The sequence below is a fragment of the Pseudoliparis swirei genome, chromosome 6 (genome assembly GCF_029220125.1).
Source record: "Pseudoliparis swirei isolate HS2019 ecotype Mariana Trench chromosome 6, NWPU_hadal_v1, whole genome shotgun sequence".
Lineage (NCBI taxonomy): Eukaryota > Metazoa > Chordata > Actinopteri > Perciformes > Liparidae > Pseudoliparis > Pseudoliparis swirei.
The window spans coordinates 29,056,452-29,079,861 of NC_079393.1; the positions used below are offsets into that span (position 1 = coordinate 29,056,452).

Genomic DNA, 23,410 nt, shown 5'->3' on the forward strand with positions numbered 1-23,410 from the left:
CTGGCAACCCTGCTGCCCAGAGCTCCACGGAGGTACCCGAGCAACATAGCTAGCAGAAGCTTTATGTTAGTATGGCGTCGGCGACTGAAAACTCTGGTATCTCTACACCAAACACCTTTCAATCGACGGTCAGATATTGACAAGAAGAGGCTGAAAGAGTTGGGACCCGAACATCCGGATTTAAAAATTCTGCAGCAAAGCGCTGACCGCGGGAGGACGTACACCCGGAGGTTCTCCTCAAGCCTATATGCTAACCGGAGCTGGTTAGCTGGATGCTCCATGAGTAATTCGTTTTTTGTTTCCCCTGTCTGTTATTCCAAAGTCCTGGGACTGAAACTCTCTGGACTACAACGGGGGAGGGGTCTAAAGAGCTGCAGACAAGTGGAAAGCACGAATCTTGCCGCAGTTATCTAGCTAACAGCATGGAGCTAACGAGCTAACAGCATGAAGCTAACCCTGTTTGCAGAGCAGCAGAAGAAGACCGAACTGGCATCGAAACACAACGAAGAAGTTCTGAAAAACAGACACATTCCCTCAAGAATAATGAAACAGGCTGGTTAGACATGATGACTTTAACCAGAGAGTTATGGAGAAGACACTTTAAAGAGAGGAGCTACTTGTCTTTACAGTAGTGGCTCGACTCTGTCACCCAATGTAACATGTGATCTCTTTCTGACTCTATTCTGCTCTGAACCTCTTTCATGTGAGGGTGAAACTCTTTTATTTTGCAAACCTCTGAAACCCAACCCAATGTTCCTTAAAGCTGCTCTGAACCTCTCATGCCCAAAGTCACAGTGTGTTGATAGTTGTTATTGGACCGTGTTGAGCACGCTGTGTTCTTTAAATAAAGCTTTGTTTTTTACAATATTCTACTCAAAACCTCTTTTCTTCTCATTGTTGAGTGCTATTTAAACTGCGCCCCCCCCAAAAAAAATTTCACCAGCCACCACTGATCAGGATCTATCAGACAGATGGGATTTGCCTGATGGATCATTGAGGTCTGGATCGTGGAATATGTTTACAACCAACTATGCCATGGCCCTCCTGAGACTCCGCCCACTCCTCCTCTCTACCTCCATCTGCCTGATGGATCGTGGAGGTCTGGATCGTGGTCCATGCATACTACCAACTATTCATCCACTCTGTCATCTTCATTGTGTTGTTCCTGTGTTTTAATTTGTGTGTAATGTTCCTTCTGGTCACATGACATCTATTACACCTGTCCATCCTGGAGAGGGATCCTCCTCTGTTGCTCTCCTGAAGGGTTCTTTCCTTTTTCCCCCTGAAGGGTTGTTTGGGAGTTGTTCCTCATCCGATGTGAGGTTTTGGGACAGAGATGTCTATATGTACGGATTGTAAAGCACTCTGAGACCAATTTTTAATTTGTGAGAATGGGCTATACAAAATAAACTGAATTGAATTGAAAAAACTGAATAAATTTGCACAAATTTCTGCATTAGTTTTTTTTCTCTCAAGATAGAGCTGAGTGACATTAATAAGACACACAATTAACTTTTGTGATATTAGTAAATGGTTGCACTGAAACAAAGAGTGAACATTTTAAAGGGGTCTGAATACTTTCCGTACGCACTGTATTTTAAACTATTTCCTTGCCTTTAGACAATAGTACAACTAAAATAAAAGGCTTTCTAGTACAACTGAAATAAAAGGCTTTCTAGGTGACACAAGACACTAATTGATACAGGCAGTTAAAAAGTGTCTCTACTTTCCCGCTAACTATCCATCAAATATTTTACAAGAATCTTCCTGTGAGTTTATAGTTACAAAGAAACTTATTTTTTGAGAATTATACAAAACAATGGGATCTGTAAGAGAAAGTGTAACAAAGTTTCCGAAACACAAAGTGAACTTGCAAAAGTCTCTTTATGTAGATTTTAAAACATTACAGGGAAAATGCATTTTCAATACAGATGTATTTGTACAGAGTTTTTAGTTTGTTTTTAGTTTCCTCCATCAAAGACACTCAGTATGTTGTCATTGTTTTTAATAAAGATTCATCAAATGATTAGAAAACACTTTGCCTTCCATCTCATTTACAAACAAATGACATGGGAAACAATTAAAAACATTTTACCTTTTTTTTAAATTAACACATTAGAAAGAGAACAACTTACATATTGAATTTGTCACTACTGGAGGAAACACATTCTATCCTGTGTGGACTCTCATGTGTCTCTTCAGCTCTCCCTGTTGAGTAAATCTTTCCCCACACACATCACAACTGAATGGTTTCTCTCCTGTGTGGACTCTCATGTGTGCCTTCAGACGTCCCTGTTCTGTAAATCTTTTCCCACACTAGTCACAACTGAATGGTTTCTCTCCTGTGTGGACTCTCATGTGTCTCTTCAGATCTCCCTGTTGAGTAAATCTTTTCCCACACACATCACAACTGAATGGTTTCCATCCTGTGTGGATTATCATGTGTGTCTTCAGACTTCCCTGTTTTGTAAATCTTGTCCCACACACATCACAACTGAATGGTTTCTCTCCTGTGTGGACTATCATGTGTGCCTTCAGACTTCCCTGTTCTGTAAATCTTTTCCCACACTGGTCACAACTGAATGGTTTCTCTCCTGTGTGGACTCTCATGTGTCTCTTCAGATCTCCCTGTTGAGTAAATCTTTTCCCACACACATCACAACTGAATGGTTTCCATCCTGTGTGGATTATCATGTGTGTCTTCAGACTTCCCTGTTGTCTAAATCTTGTCCCACACTCGTCACAACTGAATGGTTTCTCTCCTGTGTGGAGTCTCATGTGTGACTTCAGATGTCCCTGTTCTGTAAATCTTTTCCCACACTCATCACAACTGAATGGTTTCTCTCCTGTGTGGATTCTCATGTGTATCTTCAGACTTGCCTGTTCTGTAAATCTTTTCCCACACTCATCACAACTGAATGGTTTCTCTCCTGTGTGGACTCTCATGTGTCTCTTCAGATGTCCCTGTTGTGTAAATCTTTTCCCACACTCTTCACAACTGTGTGGTTTCTTTCTCATGAGCACTTTTGATCGTGACTCATTGGATTTGTTGCCAGTGTTACATCCCACATGACTTACAAGAGCTTCCTTATATTTCGGGGCATGTGCAGCAGACTCAGGTGCCCTGGGCTCCTTCCAGACATTGTCCCCATCTACACTTTCAGGTCCAGACTCTGACAAAGCTTCTTGCCACTCACCACAACTGGCTTCAGTCTCAGAAGAGTCTGAAGCCTCTTCATCATCAGCATTTGGATGTGATTGACGATGTGGATTTAGGTTGCTGTCTGGTCCTGGTCCCCCACAGTCCTCTCCATCAGTTTCTGTTTGTATCGATGTAGCTGAGCTGCTGGCTGGAGGCTCCGCCTCTCTGTCATCCTCCGTCTGGCTTTGATGAAGCTGTGAGGTCTGAGGTTCATCATCTTCACTCGTGAAAGTAACAGCAGTGAATGAGAACTTGGCGATATCGGCCTCCTGCAGCACAATGAGCTGATCTCCCTCTAGACGGGTCCAGAGATCCTGCAGGTCTTTTATGGGGAGGGGCTCCGGCTCCTCTTTTATGGGGAGGGGCTCTGGGTCCTCCTGGTCCTCAGGGGGGACATCTGCTTTAATCCCTACCAGCTGCTGGACATCTGCAGGGAGCACATTATGAACAACGGTGACTGATATCAACTTTCATTACTGGAGACGTTCAAGGAGTCTGACTAAATGTGTATTTGTTGCTCTTCATGTACAAACACAAAACAATAACAATGACATTAGTAAACATCAGGACAGAAGGAACGTTGCCAGTATTGAGATGGAAGAGGAAGGAACCCGATGAGGAATTGAACAGACAATCTGGCACAGCCCTTTGCAGTGTGGTGGCCATCGATGGATGAGCCATGCTGTCTAGGTATCCAAGTCCTCACCTTCATCACATTGTGAACATTTAAGAACACGATCACACGAAAATGTACTCAAAAACAATTCTCCCATATAACTTAATCCTGAGGGGAAAGGTACAATATGCTATTCTAAGGGAATGGGTGGATCTGCTCATGGCTGTAAAGTCCCTGCTTAACAGCCATTATATATACACATGTATATATATATACACATGCATATATATTAGGGCTGCAACAACGAATCGATAAAATCGATAAAAATCGATTATTAAAATAGTTGGCAACGAATTTCATTTTCGATTCATTGTGTCGCGCGATTATTACGGCACTCAATAAGTCACGGAGTATAAAAAAAGTTGATTTGAGCGCAGAGCGGCGCAGGAGAAACAAGAGCGGAGTGAGAGACGGAACGCTGCGTTGTGAGAGCCAATCAGCGCTGAGCTGCTGCTCTGTTGATGAATCTAATTGGCTGATGCTGCTCACGTGGCGCTGGATGCGGAAGTCATTCACGTCGTCGGAGACATTCACGGAGCTGAGTGCGCCTACGGGTGACGGTATGAACCCAGACACCAGGGCGCTACATGTCACGACGTGTGTGGCATTTCCACAAGAGGATAACGTAGAAAACGTGGTTATTTATTCCGTGGCGGATAACGGAAAATATTTTTCCACGGAGAAAGGCAACGGAGATAAGCCACGCCCCCACTCGCTGTGAGCGCTGCGCGTGCAGACAGCATTTAACGGAGCGGAGCAGCGTGCACTCTGATCGCTCTTTTAATGAAGTATCGATACTAAAAATATGCTAAATCACATCGTTTTTAATGTACGGGTACTTTGTTAGCATCGCTACACCGTGCAGCGTGACAGCAGCAGATGTAGCGGACTAACATTCAAGCTAACCTAACTCCCCTAACGCTGTGGACATCTGAACGCTGATTGGCCGAGACGCGACACGTCCATCAAAGATGTTTTATTGTGAAGAGCACCACTCCACATTTTCTCCGCGTCTCACTGCAATCTCAACGGCAGCGGGCCAGGTGAAAAAAATAATAAATCGGAACGCGTCTCTGATATTGTTCAGGGGGCCACATGGGGACCACTGCTCAGGAGAGGAGAGCTGTCAGTCTGTTTGTGACGGTTCATCACCATGGTGACCAGTGAACAGGTTCATCACCATGGTGACCAGTGGGTCTCCAGGACCTTTCCATGACTTTAAACCAAATTTCCATGATTAAACATTTTGTGAAAACTCTGTCTATACGTGACAAAGTGAGAAGATGTAGTAATTAAACTAACAATGATAATTCCAAAGCATACTGTATATATACCGTGTAAATTAAAATTTGAATAAAACAAATTTTCATTACTTTTCCAAATATTTTGGGATTTAATTTTTTCCAATTACTTTTCTAGGCCTGCTCATAGCCATTTAAAAATTCCATGACTTTTCCAGGTTTTCCATGACCGTACGGACCCCGTTTTGAATAAAGGGTTGAAAATTAAAGCTTTTTTTTATTTTATCCGATTAATCAATTAAATAATCAACCGATTATCAAAATAATCGTTAGTTGCAGCCCTAATATATATATACTAGGGATGCACCGATCTGATCGGCGCCGATCCATATCGGCCGATATTCCCATTATCGGTTTTGATCGGCGTTCTCAAAACGGCCGATCAGATGACATAAAATCTGCGAGAACTATCAGAGACGTTTCAATCGCCGCGCACCGCAACGGAGACGATGCGCCCGGCGAGGGCCGCAGAGTGAGAGGTCAGAGGTCAGAGGGGATCCTCACCACCGAGCGGCGTCCCCGTCCCCCGAGTTGAATCTCTGGGTCGACTCAGCCGACTCTCACATGTCTGTCCCTATAGACTGATGCTCACGGTAAACACATTCCATCGGGAGCGAGAGGGTTTTGATAAAGTTAGCGGAAGGATTTGTGACAACATCCGGTTTTGCAAAGTTAGCGGAAAGAACCACGTGAAACATCCGTTTTTCAAAATAAGATGTCGACAAATCATACACTAGCATATAAAAGTAAACAATGAACTGATTTTGTATCTTTATAGATCGTTTCTGAGATTTAGCTTAAATTATGCTCACATTAAAACATTTTTACTGTACCAAGGAAGAGTTTATAAAAATAAGTCAGACTTTTGTATGTTAAGAAAAGTCCTGTATATAGATTTCCCCAAGAGTTCCAGGAAATGAATGATGCAGATGTGTTCCATACATATCTGAAATCCCCTACAATTGCAATCAAACAATTTTAATGTATAAATTGGGACATTTTTCAAAGTAAAAGTCCTAAATGTTTAAAGAAATCTGTAATTTCTTTCATGTTTGAGGTGCTTTATATATGTATTTCCTCATAGTCCAAGGCAATAATCCTACACAATAAATAGAATGCTTCAATCGACACCGTGATCGGTGATCGGCAGATACTGATTTCAGTGATCGGTGATCGGCACCAAAAACCTGATCGGTGCATCTCTAATATATACACATATATATATATACACATATATATATATTAGTGCTGTGAAAAATAACGCGTTAACGCACACTGGTGAGCAAGATATGTGCACCCCTGTGTATAAATGTATATATCCGTCTTTTGTCATCAATCTTTATGTTCTCACAAAAATATACAGAGAATATCGGTAATATGTGATTAATCCACAGAAACCTGTGATTAACCTGATTAAAATTTGTAATCGTTTCACAGCCCTAATATATATACATGTGTATATATATATATGTATGTATGTATATATACACACACAGGATGTCCTCTTATACTTATAAAACATCACAGTTTCCCACAGCAGTGGGCGAGCTGGCTGTAAACCACGGGCTGCATGTTTCATGACACACTGTATGAAGAGGAGACTGGTCTCACATCGACTGGACGTCAGATAACGACGTATGACATGAAACCAGACCGACAACAAGAGCGTGTTGTCAAGTGTTGACTGAAGCTCGTAGCATATTGAACAGGCATCAGCAGGGCCACCTACTTTGTCCTCGGCGTCTGAACTACAGCCTCCCGAACAGGTGTGGCATTTTACAGCAAAGTCCTCCGTGTTTAGTCCGTAAAACATGAGCGCTACATCAAAAGGACGTGACGCGGAGGCTAAGCGATGGACATGCGCACTTCATAGCGAGTCATCCGGGTCCTGAGAGGCCACTCCGACGGCACGTCTGCGCACGCGTACCAAAACCACTTCATTCAAACACCAGTTCATCTCGCACAGCGTCCACGCCCTCCTCCCGGAGCACCGTGGAGGCGCGTCACATCTCAAGTGGCAACAACGGACCGTGGGGCTGAAAAGCCGCCAGTTAAACCCGCGGGACCAGAGAAGAAGAAGCACCGACCTGCTGTGTGTCGCCATTGTTCTCTGAGCTGAGACACGGTGTCCTCATAAGCTGCTGTCAATGTGTCCAACAGCCCAAAAGACTCTTCAACGGCCGCGTGGACTCGCTGCTTCACCAACAGTCTCATCATTTCTCCTGGAGACACGGGGACAGACACCGGAGGCTCCTCGCGGTCCATCTCCCAACGACGCATGCGCAGTTGGATGTGCGACGCACTGGCGTCATGAACACGTGGTCACTGAGAATCTCGCGAGAGGAGGCGCTGCAGTTGCTTCTCCACCGACTGCGTGGCCCAGTCCATGATGGGAAACTGTCTGGTGCATTACCGCCACCTACTGGAAGGGAGTGGATCAGGATGACTATAACTTCTTACAGTCCAGGGATTCCCAAAGTGGACCCCTGGGGGTGCGCGAGCTGCCTCTAGGGAGTGCGCGAGAGCAAAAATGTAATGGTGGTCTAATGGTGTAATAATTAATATTAATATTAAGGCAATGCCAGCATACCCCGTCCTGGCAAAGCAAGCCTTGAGGGTTTTGATGCCCTTTGCCACAACGTCTCTGTGTGAGGCTGGTTTCTCTGCTCTGACAGCAGTGAAGACCAAATATCGGCAAAGACTGGATGCTGTTGAGAAAGATCTGAGGCTTAAACTGTCTTCAATGGCGCCAAACATCGGAGAGCTTTGTGCAAAGATGCAGGCCCATCCGTCGCATTAATAGATGTCAGCATGTGGCCAAATGTTATTGTTATTATTGCTACAGGTTACTGGGAATACTCTCGTCTCTCACTTTCTCCCCCTCCCCCTCCCTCTCTATCTCTCTTGCTGCAGGCTGAGCCACCTGCGCTGCATGTGAAAATCCTCATATGGACTCCTCCTTTTTTATTGATATCTGTTTCTGAGCCTATGCATGTGCCACTCTTTGTTCTTTACGTGGCTTACTGTGTTTAAGTAAATACATGTGAAATGCAATCTGCCTCTGAGCCTGTGCGTGTGTCCTCGCCATCCTTATTGCTCTTAAAAAGTGACGCCTTGTATAACTGAAATTTATACAGCGGACTAAATCTTGTAACAAACGCCACGCGCGAGCAAACAGTTCTTGCATTGGTCCGATTTTATGCGGCTATAAATAGGCTCTGTTGCGGTTTTTTTAAGATGTGGGGGATTGGGGGTGCGTGAACCCGGTCGGGATGTAGAAGGGGGTGCGTGGCCTAAAAAGTTTGGGAACCGCTGTCTTACACTATCAACAAATAATAATAAATGAAATAACAAAAACAAACAAAACTAGAAAACATATAATATATATATATATATATAGACATATAGTCGGGTCCATGAGTATTTGGACATTGACACCATGTCCTCATGTCGTCTCTTCTCCACTTCAATGGATTTTGAATGAAACAATCAAGATGTGCTTTAAGAGACGTTCAGCTTTAATTTGAGGGTCTTTCCTTCACATCAGGTGAACGGTGTAGGAATTACAACACATTTGATATATGGACCCTCCTTTTTAAGGGATCAAAAGTACTTGGACAAACTAACATAATCATCAATGTAATTGTCCATTTGAATACTTGGTTGCAAATCCTTTGCAGTCAATGACATGAAGTCTGGAACCAGAGACGTCACCAGACCTGGTTTCATCCCTGGAGACGCTCTGAGGCCTCTACGGCCACTGTCTTCACTTCCTGCTGCTTCTTGGGCCATTTGCCCTTCAGTCTGGTCCTCAGCAAGTGGAATGCAGCTCCGTTGGATTCAGGTCAGGTGATTGACTTGGCCATTGCAGAACATTACACTTCTTTGCCTTAAAAAGCTCGTTGGTTGTTTGGCACTCTGCAAAAGACCTGGACGACCACGGAGAACAACTGTGGTGGATGACAGAAGAATTATTTCCCTGGTGAAGAGAGAGCCTTCACAACAGAACCCTGGGTTGTCGTGGATACGGTGATCAACGTGGTCATGTTGTCAGAAAGGAGACGCGCTCCGTCCAAAGTGGATGGATGCCGTCTCCTCATCAGATCAGGTTCCCCCAGAAAGTCTTCAGTTCTCTACGTAGCCCACATGGTTCGCTGGGCACCTCCTCGACAGCCAGCGGTTGGATGACGACATGCGGCTGTACATCTCATCATTGATGACATTTGGTCGGGGACCAGAGGAAACGACGGCGTCCCACAAGGTCTTGGCATAAGCACACACAGATTCCACATTCATGTTCGTGACCTCCGACCGGCGAAGTCGGGAGTCATTGCCACCGGCGTGGATCACAATCTGACTGTATCTCCGCTTGTCCTGAGCCAGCAGCTTTAAACTGGACTCCACGTGGCTCTGGCCCCCGGGAGCCACACGACTGGTCCGCGGCTTCGCTAACCTCACGTTCCTGACTGTGGAGCTCCCGATAACCAGAGTGTGTTCTGTCACACCATTCACCACAATGATGAACATGGGACTGAGAAAGGACTTCACACTGCAGATGAAGCTTCATGGGGTGTGTGCAAATAAAAAATGACCATTACATTTTATTTATTTTCATAAATATGTATTATACATTAAAAAAATTACAAGTTTCTACATAATATTCATGTTGAGAAATAGAAAACAGAAAACAACTATTTCCAATATGGCTTCACGATAACGACATCATGTCATCGTGTCATGCTGGTGGTCCTCCGGGGCACGAGCCCTCTTTACCGGCCGGGCAGGTGGGGCTGCAGGCGGGGCTGGAGGCGGGGCTGGAGGCGGGGCTGCAGGCGCTGGTCAATCCTCTCTGGAGAACACATTCCTAGTCAGCAGCGCGAGCATGTCGAGGACACCGTGACGGACACGCAGCGTGTCGTGAAGTCACTTCCGGGTCCAAGTGGACCTCTTCCGCCGTGTTCCTCCTCGTGGCTCTGGAGCTCCTCTTCCTCCGCTGCTCGCTAAATCCCTGCAGCTGCTTCCTGGTTGTGACGTCAGTCCTCGCCGTGTTCTCTGCTCTCTGACTGACAGGCTGCTAATGAGCCTCAGCTGTGAGGTGGGAGGTCCTTGTGATTTACTGAGTGTTCATTGGTTGTTTTTCTCTAAATGTTGACAGACACGGATTGACAAATCACGGTGAAGGGTTTGGTGACGAGTTCTTTCAGCCACGCGTCACCCGCCATCTCTCTGTAGCCTCTCCATGTGCGTTCTTGTCCGTATGTCTCTGTACTTGTGTACTTCTCTGTTCTTGTGTACTTCTCTGTACTTGTGTACTTCTCTGTACTTGTGTACTTCTCTGTACTTGTGTACCTCTCTGTACTTGTGTACCTCTCTAGTCTGTACTTGTCTGTACTTGCGTACTTCTCTGTACTTGTGTACTTCTCTGTACTTGTGTACTTGTGTACTTCTCTGTACTTGTGTACTTGTGTACTTCTCTGTACTTGTACTTCTCTGTACTTGTGTACTTCTCTGTTCTTGTGTACTTCTCTGTACTTGTGTACTTCTCTGTACTTGTGTACTTCTCTGTTCTTGTGTACTTCTCTGTACTTGTGTACTTGTGTACTTCTCTGTACTTGTGTACTTCTCTGTACTTGTGTACTTCTCTGTTCTTGTGTACTTCTCTGTACTTGTACTCTGTACTTGTGTACTTCTCTGTTCTTGTGTACTTCTCTGTACTTGTGTACTTGTCTGTACTTGTGTACCTCTCTGTACTTGTGTACCTCTCTGTAGTCTGTACTTGTCTGTACTTGCGTACTTCTCTGTACTTGTGTACGTCTCTGTACTTGTGTACTTCTCTGTACTTGTGTACTTCTCTGTTCTTGTGTACTTGTGTACGTCTCTGTTCTTGTGTACTTCTCTGTACTTGTGTACTTCTCTGTACTTGTGTACTTCTCTGCACTCTGTACTTGTGTACTTCTCTGTGTACTTCTGTACTTGTGTACTTCTCTGTGCTTGTGTACTTCTCTGTGCTGTGCCTTCTCTGTTCTTGTGTACTTCTCTGTACTTGTGTACTTCTCTGTACTTGTGTACTTCTCTGTACTTGTGTACTTCTCTGTACTTGCGTACTCCTCCGTACTTGTGTACTTCTCTGTACTTGTGTACTTCTCTGTACTTGTGTACTTCTCTGTACTTGTGTACTTCTCTGTACTTGTGTACTTCTCTGCTTGTGCTTCTCTGCACTTGTACTTCTCTTTGTACTTGTGTACTTCTCTGTACTTGTGTACTTCTCTGTACTTGCGTACTTCTCTGTACTTCTCTGTACTTGTGTACTTCTCTGTACTTGTGTACTTCTCTGTACTTCTCTGTACTTGTGTACTTCTCTGTACTTGTGTACTTGTGTACTTCTCTGTACTTGTGTACTTCTCTGTACTTGTGTACTTCTCTGTACTTGTGTACTTCTCTGTACTTGTGTACTTCTCTGTACTTGTGTACTTCTCTGTACTTGTACTTCTCTGTACTTGTGTACTTCTCTGTACTTGTGTACTTCTCTGTTCTTGTGTACTTCTCTGTACTTGTGTACTTCTCTGTACTTGTGTACTTCTCTGTTCTTGTGTAATTCTCTGTACTTGTGTACTTCTCTGTACTTGTGTACTTCTCTGTACTTCTCTGTACTTGTGTACTTCTCTGTACTTGCGTACTTCTCTGTACTTCTCTGTTCTTGTGTACTTCTCTGTAATTGTGTACTTGCGTACTTCTCTGTACTTGTGTACTTCTCTGTACTTGTGCTTCTCTGTGCACTTCTCTGTACTTGTGTACTTCTCTGTTCTTGTGCACTCTCTGTACTTGTGCTTGTACTTCTCTGTACTTGTGTACTTGTGTACTTCTCTGTACTTGTGTACTTCTCTGTACTTGTGTACTTCTCTGTTCTTGTGTACTTCTCTGTACTTGTGTACTTCTCTGTACTTGTGTACTTCTCTGTACTTCTCTGTACTGTGCTTCTCTGTACTTGCGTACTTCTCTGTACTTGTGTACTTCTCTGTTCTTGTGTACTTCTCTGTACTTGTGTACTTGTGTACTTCTCTGTACTTGTGTACTTCTCTGTACTTGTGTACTTGTGTACTTCTCTGTACTTGTGTACTTCTCTGTACTTGTGTACTTCTCTGTACTTGTGTACTTCTCTGTTCTTGTGTACTTGTGTACGTCTCTGTTCTTGTGTACTTCTCTGTACTTGTGTACTTCTCTGTTCTTGTGTACTTCTCTGTACTTGTGTACTTGTGTACTTCTCTGTACTTGTGTACTTCTCTGTACTTGTGTACTTCTCTGTACTTGTGTGTACTTCTCTATACTTGTGTACTTCTCTGTACTTGTGTACTTCTCTATACTTGTGTACTTCTCTGTACTTGTGTGTACTTCTCTATACTTGTGTGTACTTCTCTATACTTGTGTACTTCTCTATACTTGTGTACTTCTCTACTTGTGTGTACTTCTCTGTACTTGTGTACTTCTCTGTACTTGTGTACTTCTCTGTACTTGTGTACTTCTCTGTACTTCTCTGTACTTCTCTGTACTTGTGTACTTCTCTGTACTTGTGTACTTCTCTGTACTTGTGTACTTCTCTGTACTTGTGTACTTCTCTGTACTTGTGTACTTCTCTGTACTTGTGTACTTCTCTGTTCTTGTGAACTTCTCTGTACTTGTGTACTTCTCTGTGCACTCTTGTGTACTTCTCTGTACTTGTGTACTTCTCTGTACTTGTGTACTTCTCTGTACTTGTGTACTTGTGTACTTCTCTGTACTTGTGTACTTCTCTGTACTTTGTTCTCTGTACTTCTGTGTACTTGTGTGCTTCTCTGTGCACTTGTGCACCTGTGTACTTCTCTGTACTTGTGCTTCTCTGTACTTGTGTACTCTGCTGTACTTCTCTGTCTTGTGTACTTCTCTGTACTTGTGTACTTCTCCTGTCTTGCACTTCTCTGTGTACTCTCTGTACTTGTGTACTTCTCTGTTCTTGTGTACTCTCTGTACTTGTGTACTTCTCTGTACTTGTGTACTCTGTGTACTTCTCTCTTGTGTTCTTGTGTACTTCTCTGTGTACCTGTACTTCTCTGTACTTGTGTACTTCTCTGTACTTGTGTACTTCTCTGTTCTTGTGTACTTCTTTGTACACTTTGTGTACTTCTCTGTACTTGTGCACTTCTCTGTACTTGTGTACTGTGCTTCTCTGTACTTGTCTCTGTGTACTTCTGTTCTTGTGTACTTCTCTGTACTTGTGTACTTGTGTACTTCTCTGTTCTTGTGTGTTCTCTGTTCTTGTGTACTTCTCTGTTCTTGTGTACTTCTCTGTGCACTTGTGTACTTCTCTGTACTTGTGTACTTCTCTGTTCTTGTGTACTTCTCTGTACTTGTGTACTTCTCTGTGCTTGTACTCTCTGTACTTCTTGTGTACTTCTCTGTACTTGTGTACTTCTCTGTACTTGTGCCCTGTACTCTGTACTTGTGTGTACTTCTCTGTACTTGTGTACTTCTCCGTACTTCTGTGCTTCTCTGTACTTGTGCTTCTCTGTACTTGTGTACTTCTCCGTACTTGTGTACTTCTCTGTACTTGTGTACTTCTCTGTATTTGTGTACTTCTTTGTACTTGTAAATGTGTGTACTTCTCTGTACTTGTGTACTTGTGTTCTTGTGTACTTCTCTGTACTTGTGTTCTTGTGTACTTCTCTGTACTTGCGTACTTCTATGTACTTGTGTACTTCTCTGTACGTGTGTACTTCTCTGTACTTGTGTTCTTGTGTACTTCTCTGTACTTGCGTACTTCTATGTACTTGTGTACTTCTCTGTACGTGTGTACTTCTCTGTACTTTTGTTCTCGTGTACTTCTCTGTTCTTGTGTAATTCTTTGTACTTGTGTTCTTCTCTGTACTTGCGTATTTCTCTGTTCTTGTGTACTTCTCTGTACTTGTGTACTTCTCTGTACTTGTGTACTTCTCTGTACTTGTGTACTTCTCTGTTCTTGTGTACCTCTCTGTACTTGTGTACTTCTCTGTACTTTTGTTCTCGTGTACTTCTCTGTTCTTGTGTAATTCTGTGTACTTCTCTGTTCTTGCGTACTTCTCTGTACTTGTGTACTTCTCTGTTCTTGTGTACCTCTCTGTACTTGTGTACTCTTACTTGTGTTCTTGTGTACTCTCTGTTCTTGTGTACTTCTCAGTACTTGTAACTTGTGTACTTCTCTGTACTTGTGTACTTCTTTGTACTTGTGTTCTTGTGTACTTCTCGGTACTTGTGTTCTTGTGTACTTCTCTGTACTTGCGTACTTCTCTGTACTTGTGTACTTCTCTGTACTTGTGTACTTCTCTGTACTTTTGTTCTCTGTTCTTGTGTACTTCTCTGTACTTCTCTGTACTTGTGTACTTCTCTGTACTTGTGTACTTCTCTGTACTTGTGTACTTCTCTGTACTTGTGTACTTCTCTGTTCTTGTGTACTTCTCTGTACTTGTGTACTTCTCTGTACTTGTGTACTTCTCTGTACTTGTGTACTTCTCTGTACTTGTGTACTTCTTTGTACTTGTAAATGTGCGTACTTCTCTGTACTTGTGTACTTCTTTGTACTTGTGTTCTTGTGTACTTCTCTGTACTTGTGTTCTTGTGTACTTCTCTGTACTTGTTTTCTTTTTTTAAATAATTTTTTATTTTTCGTTTTAGGATAGTATCTTGACTTATAAAGTATACAACAGCACAGGTGTAGTATTCAATATATACCATCCAGTCTTTCAAATTAAATAACATTGAACATTTTTGGGAGAGTGTACATACAAACAGAAAAATACATCAGACAAGGGGGAGACTAGGGGGGAGAGGGATAGAGGTCGGAGAGGTTTCCTACACTAGAGCAGCGTTGCAGGGTCATTCATTTATTATCTCCACAGGATCTGTCCGTATTGGATTTGCATATTTCACCCACTTGTCCCAGAGTTGAATAAACATACTTCTCTGAAGGCGGAGGGAGAAGGTGATCCTTTCCATAGCACGGATGTCATTTACGATGTCTCTCCACTCCTGAGTCGTGGGGCTCAGGGAGCAGCCAGCGTCTGGTGAGCGCTTTTTTACAAGCGGTTATTAAAATGCCAAATATGTATTTATCTTGTCGCCCTGTTTGAAAATCAAATTTTCCAAAGAATAAAGTTTCAAATTCCAGGGGCAAGTTAGTATGATTTCCAATATTTGATGAAAGTCTGCCCAGAAAAGCCTGATGACAGGGCACTCCCAGAATATGTGCCAGTGATTTTCTTCCTGAGCCCCACACCGTCTCCAACATGTGGCTCCCCTCCCGCGAAGCGTGCCTTCTGCTTCGGTGGAATAAAGAAACGAATAACACACTTCCATGCAAATTCCTGCCATATATGAGAGTTAGTACATTTCCATTGGAATTTACACACATCTAACCAGTCTTCGTTTGATATTGAGAGGTTGCCATCTCTTTCCCATTTTTCCTTTACATATATTGCAGTGTGGGATTTTTTTGTCATAAGGCCCTTGTAGGATTTAGAGATAATACCTGTTTGATTCGCTTTGGTAGGCATCGAGAAATATTCTTAGTATTGGTTCATCAAGGTCTATTGTATTTCTAATGTTCTGTTCGAAATGGTTGCGTATCTGGAGATATCTATAAAAATCAAATTTTTCAAGACGATATTTTTCCCTTAGGTGTTCAAAGTCCTTTAGTTGTCCTTTATCTGTCAAAGAATAGTATGTCGTTATACCTTTTGGGATCCAAGATTTAAATCTATGATCCATTTCATTTGGTTTGAACCCCGGGTCATAGGCACACTATTGAAGTATTTGTAGTTTATGATCTAGTTTATATTCTCTTTTTATCATGTTCCAGATTTTTTAATTGAATTTGATCCATGGGTTTTGTAAATTTTCTATAAGTTTTCCCAGGTTTTTGTGTGCTAATACTGCTTGAATTAGGGGATCATTCATAATAGAGAGTTCAATATCTTTCCACCTGGCGCAATAAGATGGGGTACACATGTTAATTAAGGGTTTAATCTGAACAGCATAGAAGTAATTTTTAAAGTTGGGTAGAGCCATTCCTCCTCCTTCTTTTGGAAGTTGTAGAGTTTTTAATTTAATCCTTGGTTTTTTCCCTTGCGAGATAAATCTTTAAATGATTTTATCCAATTCAGAGAATTGTTTCGGGGGAATTTCTACAGGGAGTGCTTGAAATAGGAACAGATATTGTGGGAGAATGTTCATTTTTACAGAGTCAATTCTATGGGTTAATCCGAGGAAAGAAATAGAGTTCCATCGATATGTATCTTCTTTAATGTTTGTTGAGAGAGGAGTGTAGTTTATCTCTGCCAATGTTGAGATATCTCTTGGTAGGTGTATTCCTAGGTATTTCAAGGACTTCTGGTCCCAGTTAAAGTGGAATTTATCTTTAATGTGTTTAGGGGGTGTACAATTAAAAGTCAAAATTTGTGTTTTTTGTAGGTTTCATTTATATCCTGCATATCTACCAAAAGTTTTTAACGGGTTCATTAATTCAAGAAGGGAGTTAGAGGGGGTAGTTAAGTAAATCAGGATATCGTCAGCATACAGGGCCACTTTGTGGTCTGATCCATTTCAACAAATGCCTTTAATGCTTTCTGTCTTATCCATTGCGCCAGAGGTTCTATATAGAGGGCAACAAGCAGTGGAGAGATTGGGCATCCCTGTCTTGTTCCGCGCTCTAATATAATGGTGTCCGAGAGATGTCCATTTATTGTAATCCAGGCCAAGGGTTTAGTATATAGTGTACGAATGCCTTTAATGAAAGTGTCGTGCATGCCAAGTCGTTCAAGGACTTTCTATAGGAAAGGCCAGCTCACTGAATCAAAGGCCTCTCAGCATCCAGATTGACCAGGTCGGCTTCCAGATGGTTCTGTTGGATGTGGTTTAGGATGTGCAGCGATCGCCTGATGTTATCGTGGGTTTGTCTTTGCGAGATAAAGCCAGTCTGGTCATTATGTATCATTTGGGGGAGGGTCTGTTCCAGTCTTTTGGCCAGGATGGCTGTATATAATTTGTAGTCAGCATTCAACACTTAAATTGGTCTATAAGATCCACATTCTAGTTTATCTTTTCCTTCTTTGTGAATAACAGAGATCACTGCCTCGCTCCAAGATGGGGGCATCTTGGCATCTTGTAGGGTTATATTGCAGGCCCTAAGGAGGTTTGATATTAGCTCAAATCGAAATGTCTTGTACCACTCCGAAGGGAAGCCATCCGGACCAGGTGATTTATTGGTTTTAAGTCTGGAGATGGCGCTGTTTAGTTCTGTCTCAGTTATCGCTGCTGTTAATATCTGATTTTGTTCTTCTGATGTTCAGGGAGATTGAGAGACTTGAGGAATTCGCTAATTTGTTGTTCGCCCTCTAGTTGTGGTTGTGTGTATAGAGATTTGTAGTATTTGTTCAAGGTATTTTGCAGTTCATCTTGTTTATAGTGTATAGTTTTAGAAACCGGGTCTCTTATTTTGTATATTGTGCTATCCGCTCGTTGTTTTTGCAGCCTTCTTGCCAAGAGCTTTGTTGATTTTGAGCCCGCCTCATAACATTTTTGTTTTGTGAATATCATGTTTTTTTCAATTTCCTGTGAGTATAATAGATTTATTTAATTCCTAACTTTCTTAATTTCTGTCAGCAAATTCTTTTTTTGTTCTCTCTTATGTTGTGTCTCAAGATCCTTTAATTCTTTATGAAGGTTTAGTAGTCGTAGTTGTTTCTCTTTCTTTTCATGGGCACAGAAAGATATAATTCTCCCTCTGATGACTGCCTTCAAGGCATCCCATACTATAGCTGAGTCGACCTCCCCATTATCATTTTCATCCAGAAACATTTTTATTTCCTTTCTCATTTGGGTCTTAAATTTCGGGTTGTTTAAGATACTTGTATTCAACCTCCACAATGTTTTTCTTATTTTATCGCTGATATGCACAGTGCAGGACAGAGGTGCATGGTCAGATAAGTCAATACTACCAATATCACAACTATGCATTCTATGGCGATCTCTCTTTAGCACAAAGAAATAGTCTATCCTTGAGTATGTATCATGGGGGCATGAGTAAAATGTATAGTCACGGCCTGATGGGTAAATATCTCTCCATAGATCTAATATGCCCAGTTCTGTCATTAGAACATTATTTTTCCTATGCAACGATGTAGCGGTCATATTTTTAGAAGAATCTAGTTTTGGGTTTAGACGGATGTTCCAATCTCCACCGCATATGACAATTCCTGGGGCCTCTATCATTCAATCAAATATCTTTCTGTAGAAATTAAAATCACTTCCAGGGGGGGCATAAATGTTACATAAAGTTATTGTAACACCATCTATTTTTCCAGAGACTATTATATATCTCCCCTCCTTATCTGTTACTTTAGAGAGTAGTTAAAATGATACCGTTTGTGATATTAAAATGGCTACGCCTCTCCTACGGCCTGATTTATAAGATGAACAATATACCCTTGAAAACCCCATTCTCTTTAATTTGTCATGCTCTAAAGGGGTGAGGTGTGTCTCTTGTAAGAGCACAACATTTGCCTTTTCCTTTTTCATTTTTGACAATATTTTACTTCTTTTAGCTGGATTCAAGATCCCCTTCACATTAAATGAAATAACCTTCAGGGCGTTTCTATTCATAGTTTCAACCATTGATAATCACAGGTGGAACCTCTCCCAATATCTCCGATAATATAAAAGTTGTACACTGAAAACATCTCTCCCAAGGAACAAATCCACAAAACAGAAAAAAAGGAACGTGAAACAGTTTTTAACGGAAAGTCACCAAAACGGTTTAGAACAGCTGTTTCAGATGTAGAGGCTCGTTTCAAATGAGCCTGAGAGGAACCTTGGAAAGCCAAAGCCCCCATAAGGGAAAGTCCCACGTCGCGTCGGTGGTGGGGCCCTAAAGTGTGGCCACATGTTAGCCAAAATCCACACAAAATAAACTCTGGGTGACAAGTTAATTAACAAGTCCCGACTGTTTTAATTAACCAAATATATAACTGTAGGAGTAGTTTTTTAGAATGTCGTGGCGTACCTCCGGGGGGATAACCAAAAAAAGAAAAGAAGAGAGTATCACTCTGGAGTCCATTACAACTTATCTGTATTTCTCTGAAGAGTCATCATTGTCCTGTCGTGGGGGATCATCTTCTGAATCTCTGGAGTTTCTCCTTGTATTGAGGCTGGCGGGGTTTGTTGGGCTGTGTGCCGCCGTCCGCTGCACCGGCTCCCGGTCGTCACTCCGGTCCTGTCGTCTCCCGGCCACCTGCCAGGTAGACAGGTGCTGGATCTCCTCCTGGTCCGGGGCAGCGGAGGATTTCACCACCGTAACTGGAAATCCTCGTGAAGCCATATCTCTTGTCGCTTCTGCAGCGTCTTGGAACAGCAGAGTGCCATTGTCGTAGAAGACTCGCATCCTTGCGGGGTACGGCGTCTGGAACTTTATTCATTTTTCTTTCAGGACTTTCTTAGCTTCGGCGTATTCACCGCGTTTCTTCAGCACTTCGGGGGGGAAGTCACGGTCAACGTAGAAGCGGGTGTTGTCGTAGAAGACTTATCTTTTCTGCCAGGCTCTCCGGAGCACCTCCTCCTTCGTCTGGTAACTCCCGAATATGACCACTATCGCCCGGGGCTTTGCCTGCGGGCCGTTGGGCTTAGGTGCCGGTGCTCGGTGTGCGCGTTCTATTCGGAGATCTTTGTCACTGGGGAGGTCGAGTGCGTTTTCTAGCAGGTTATCCAGAAAGCCAGCCATGTCGGTGCCCTCTTTGTCTTCAAGTATTCCGTAAATCCTTAAATTATCCCGACGCGCTCGACCCTCCTGGTTTGTTAGCCTGGCTTCCAGATTAGTTTGGCGCTGCACTAGCCGCCCGATTAGCGTTGACGCTGATCGAAGCACGGTCTCAGCTTCTCCTATTCTCTCCTCTGCTTCGTCCATTCTATCATTTACTCTCTTCAGTTCCTGTTTAATGTCAGTGAGTTGCGCCCTGTTATCCTTTCTGAAGTCCCGGAGTTCGTTGAGAATACTTCGTAGGGTACCCCCGGAGCTTTCCTCGTCTTGTGGACCCGGAGAGCCGCCTCGGCTGTCTTGTCCCATTTCGGGATCGTAATCCATCATTTTTGTGGTCGTCCTACTTCTAGTATTAACCCCTTTCGCCATTAGTAAGCATACATTGCACTGGGGTTGACAAAACTACCGTTTTTTGGGGTTATTTCATAAATCCGTCGGGTTGCTCGAAAATCAAGCTGTCATACTCTCAGTAGCGGAACCGGAAGCTTGTGTACTTCTCTGTTCTTGTGTTCTTGTGGACTCGTGAGACGTCATCAGTCGCAGCCCGAGTACATGTTCCAATTCAAAGTTTGCTTCTCGCAGAGCACGGTCAAAATACCCGGATGTGACTTGATCCTCCCACTTTACCCAGAATGCATCAGAGGAGACTTGTGCGTACTCTGGCCAGCCGATATCCCAGAATGCATTTCACACCAGCAACCGGAAACAATAGCGGAGGAGAAAATAAACAACTGACAGTTGACTTTTTATCAATCCTGTTGAGTCAGGAATGTAATTTTAAGATGTTGTCAGGAGAGAAGTTAGTAGTTTAAAAATGAAATCTGTGGTCAGTTTGTTTTGATTCAGCCTCATAAAGATCTGTGCTGTAGATATGAGGTTCTGCTGCTCAGTGACTCCACAGCGCTGGGCGGTCAGCGCTGTGTGGCCTGATCTTATATATATATATATATATATATATATATATATATAGATAGATAGATAGATATATACTTTATTAATCCCCAAGGGGAAATTTGTCGAGTCAGTAGCAGCAACACACAAGAATAAAAAAACAAAACACAAAATATAAGAAGGGTTAGGGTGATCTGGCAAGAGGTGAACTGTTGTAGAGCCTCATAGCCGTCGGCAGGAATGTTCTCCTGTATCTCTCCTTGTGGCAGCGGAGCGTGAGGAGACGTCTGGAGAAAGTACTCCTCTGTCCATGTAGGAGGTGGTGGAGAGGGTGGTCCGGGTTGTCCAATATGGACACCAGTTTCTTCAACGTCCTCTCCACCACCTGTTCCAGGTGCTCCAGCTGGCAGCCGATGATGGAGCCAGCCTTCCTAACCAGTTTGTTAAGACGGCTGGTGTCACCGGCTCGATGCTGCTCCACCAGCAGACAATGGCAAAGTGCAGCACACTGGCCACAACCGACTGGTAGAATAACTCCAGCATCTTGCTGCACACGTTGAAGGATCGAAGCTTTCTCAGGAAAAGAGTCGACTCATCCCTCTTGTACACAGCGTTGATGTTGGCCTTCCAGTTCAGTCGGCTGTCGATGGAGACGCCCAGGTACTTGTACTCCTCCACCATGTCCACGTCCACTCCCAGGACACTCAGAGGTGGAGGAGCTGTCGCCTCCTGAAGTCCACCACCATCTCTCTGGTCTTGGCCACGTTCAGCCGCAGGTGGTTCTCATCGGCCCACTTTACAAAGTCACTCACCACTGCCCTGTACTCCTCCTCCGTCCATCCCTAATACACGACCACTGCAGAATCATCAGAGTACTTCTGCAGATGGCATGACTCCGTGTTGTACTGGAAGTCACTGGTGTACAGGGTGAAGAGGAAGGAGACAGAACAGTTCCTGTGGGGCTCAACATCACTGACCACCGTTCCAGACAGCACACGCCCATTCTGACAAACTGTGGTCTGCCTGTGAGGTAGTCAGTGATCCAGGAGATGGTGGACGTCCACACGACCACCGCAGCTTCTCACTCAGCAGCAGTGGCTGGATGGTGTTAAATGCACTGGAGAAGTCAAAGAAAGTGACTCTCACAGAGACACCGGTTCCATCCAGGTGCGACTGAGCTCGTTGCAGCAGGTAGATGATGGCGTCCACTCACACATGAGGCTGCCAAGCAAACTGCAGAGGGTCCAACGATGATCTCACCTGCGGTCGGAGGTGGGCAAAGACCAGCCTCTCCAGTACCTTCATCACATGGGAGGTGAGGCGACGTCGGTAGTCGTTGAGGCCAGATGGTGCTGACTTCTTTGGGACAGGGACCAGGCACGACGTCTTCCACAGCACCGGGACTTCCCCCAGCCTCAGGCTGAGGTTGAAGAGGCGCTGCAGGACACCAGACAGCTGGGTGGAGCAGGTCTTTAGGACCCTGGGGCTGATGCCATCAGGACCTTCAGCTCTGCGCTGGTGTAGTTTCTCCAGCTGTCTTCTCACCTGGTCAGTCGTCACAGAGAGAGGGGGGAGGGTGGAGGAGCCCTCTCTCTCTCTATATATATAGAGAGAGAGAGAGAGAGAGAGAGAGAGATGATCTCGGCAGGACTTTTTTTAAATGCTCCGCTGGCTCTGACGTCTCCGTAGCGGTTAAACATGAGATATAATTCTGTTTGGAGGATCTAACGAGCACAAAGAGTTTATTATTTATTCACAGATAACATTAAATCAGTTTGACTGAGGGTTAAGATTCATAACTTCATATTTTAATGAAACTTTAACGTTGAACTAAAGTGGTATCTTTTTTTTAACCTTTGGCCGAATTGTTTGCAATTACATGTGTAATATTTATATATATATATATATATACATACACAAATATATACAGTCGGATAAAAGGCTTTCTAGGTTACACAAGACACTAATTGATACAGGCAGTTAAAAAGTGTCTCTACTTTCCCGTTAACTATCATTCAAATTGTTTACAAGAATCTTCCTGTGAGTTTATAGTAACATATAAACTTATTTCTTGAGAATTATACAAAACAATGGGGTCTTTAAGAGAAAGTGTAACAAAGTTTCGGTAACACAAAGTGAACTTGCAAAAGTCTCTTTATGTAGATTTTAAAACATTACAGGGAAAATGCCTTTTTAATACAGATGTATATTTACAGAGTTTTTAGTTTGTTTTTAGTTTCCTCCATCAAAGACACTCAGTATGTTGTCATTGTTTTTAATAAAGATTCATCAAATGATTATAAAACACTTTGCCTTCCATCTCATTTACAAACAAATGACATGGGAAAAAATTAAAAACATTTAACCTTTTTTTTTTTAAAGTAACACCTTAGAAAGAGAACAACTTACATATTGAAATTGTCACTACTGGAAGAAATACATTCTATCCTGTGTGGACTCTCATGTGTCTCTTCAGACTTCCCTGTAGTGTAAATCTTTTCCCACACACATCACAACTGATTGGT

The 23,410-nt window shown here is 43.1% G+C and overlaps 2 protein-coding genes across 2 annotated transcripts in view; one reads left to right on the plus strand and one right to left on the minus strand.

The window, feature by feature from the left end:
* The window catches only part of LOC130194760 (gastrula zinc finger protein XlCGF57.1-like), a 72,469-nt gene that overhangs the window by 32,973 nt on the left and 16,086 nt on the right, over nucleotides 1-23,410 (plus strand). The gene's annotated exons all lie outside the window — the stretch shown is intronic.
* Nucleotides 1,887-19,622, minus strand: LOC130194886 (zinc finger protein 454-like). The gene is made up of 5 exons (XM_056416097.1): nucleotides 19,431-19,622; nucleotides 9,953-10,028; nucleotides 9,342-9,675; nucleotides 7,267-7,481; nucleotides 1,887-3,629 (listed from the first exon to the last, which is right to left on the minus strand). The coding sequence occupies exons 1-5, from the start codon at nucleotides 19,620-19,622 to the stop codon at nucleotides 2,317-2,319; spliced, it is 2,130 nt and encodes a 709-aa protein (XP_056272072.1). The 3' UTR covers nucleotides 1,887-2,316.

Coding starts and splice junctions, on each gene's coding strand:
- LOC130194886 (XM_056416097.1), bottom strand. CDS start 19,622: ATGCGAGTCTTCTACGACAATGGCACTCTGCTGTTCCAAGACGCTGCA. Junction 10,029..19,430: donor GGAGTGACGACCGGGAGCCG/GTGCAGCGGACG, acceptor TGTGTTCTCCAG/AGAGGATTGACCAGCGCCTG. Junction 3,630..7,266: donor ACAATGGCGACACACAGCAG/GTCGGTGCTTCT, acceptor TGCTCCCTGCAG/ATGTCCAGCAGCTGGTAGGG.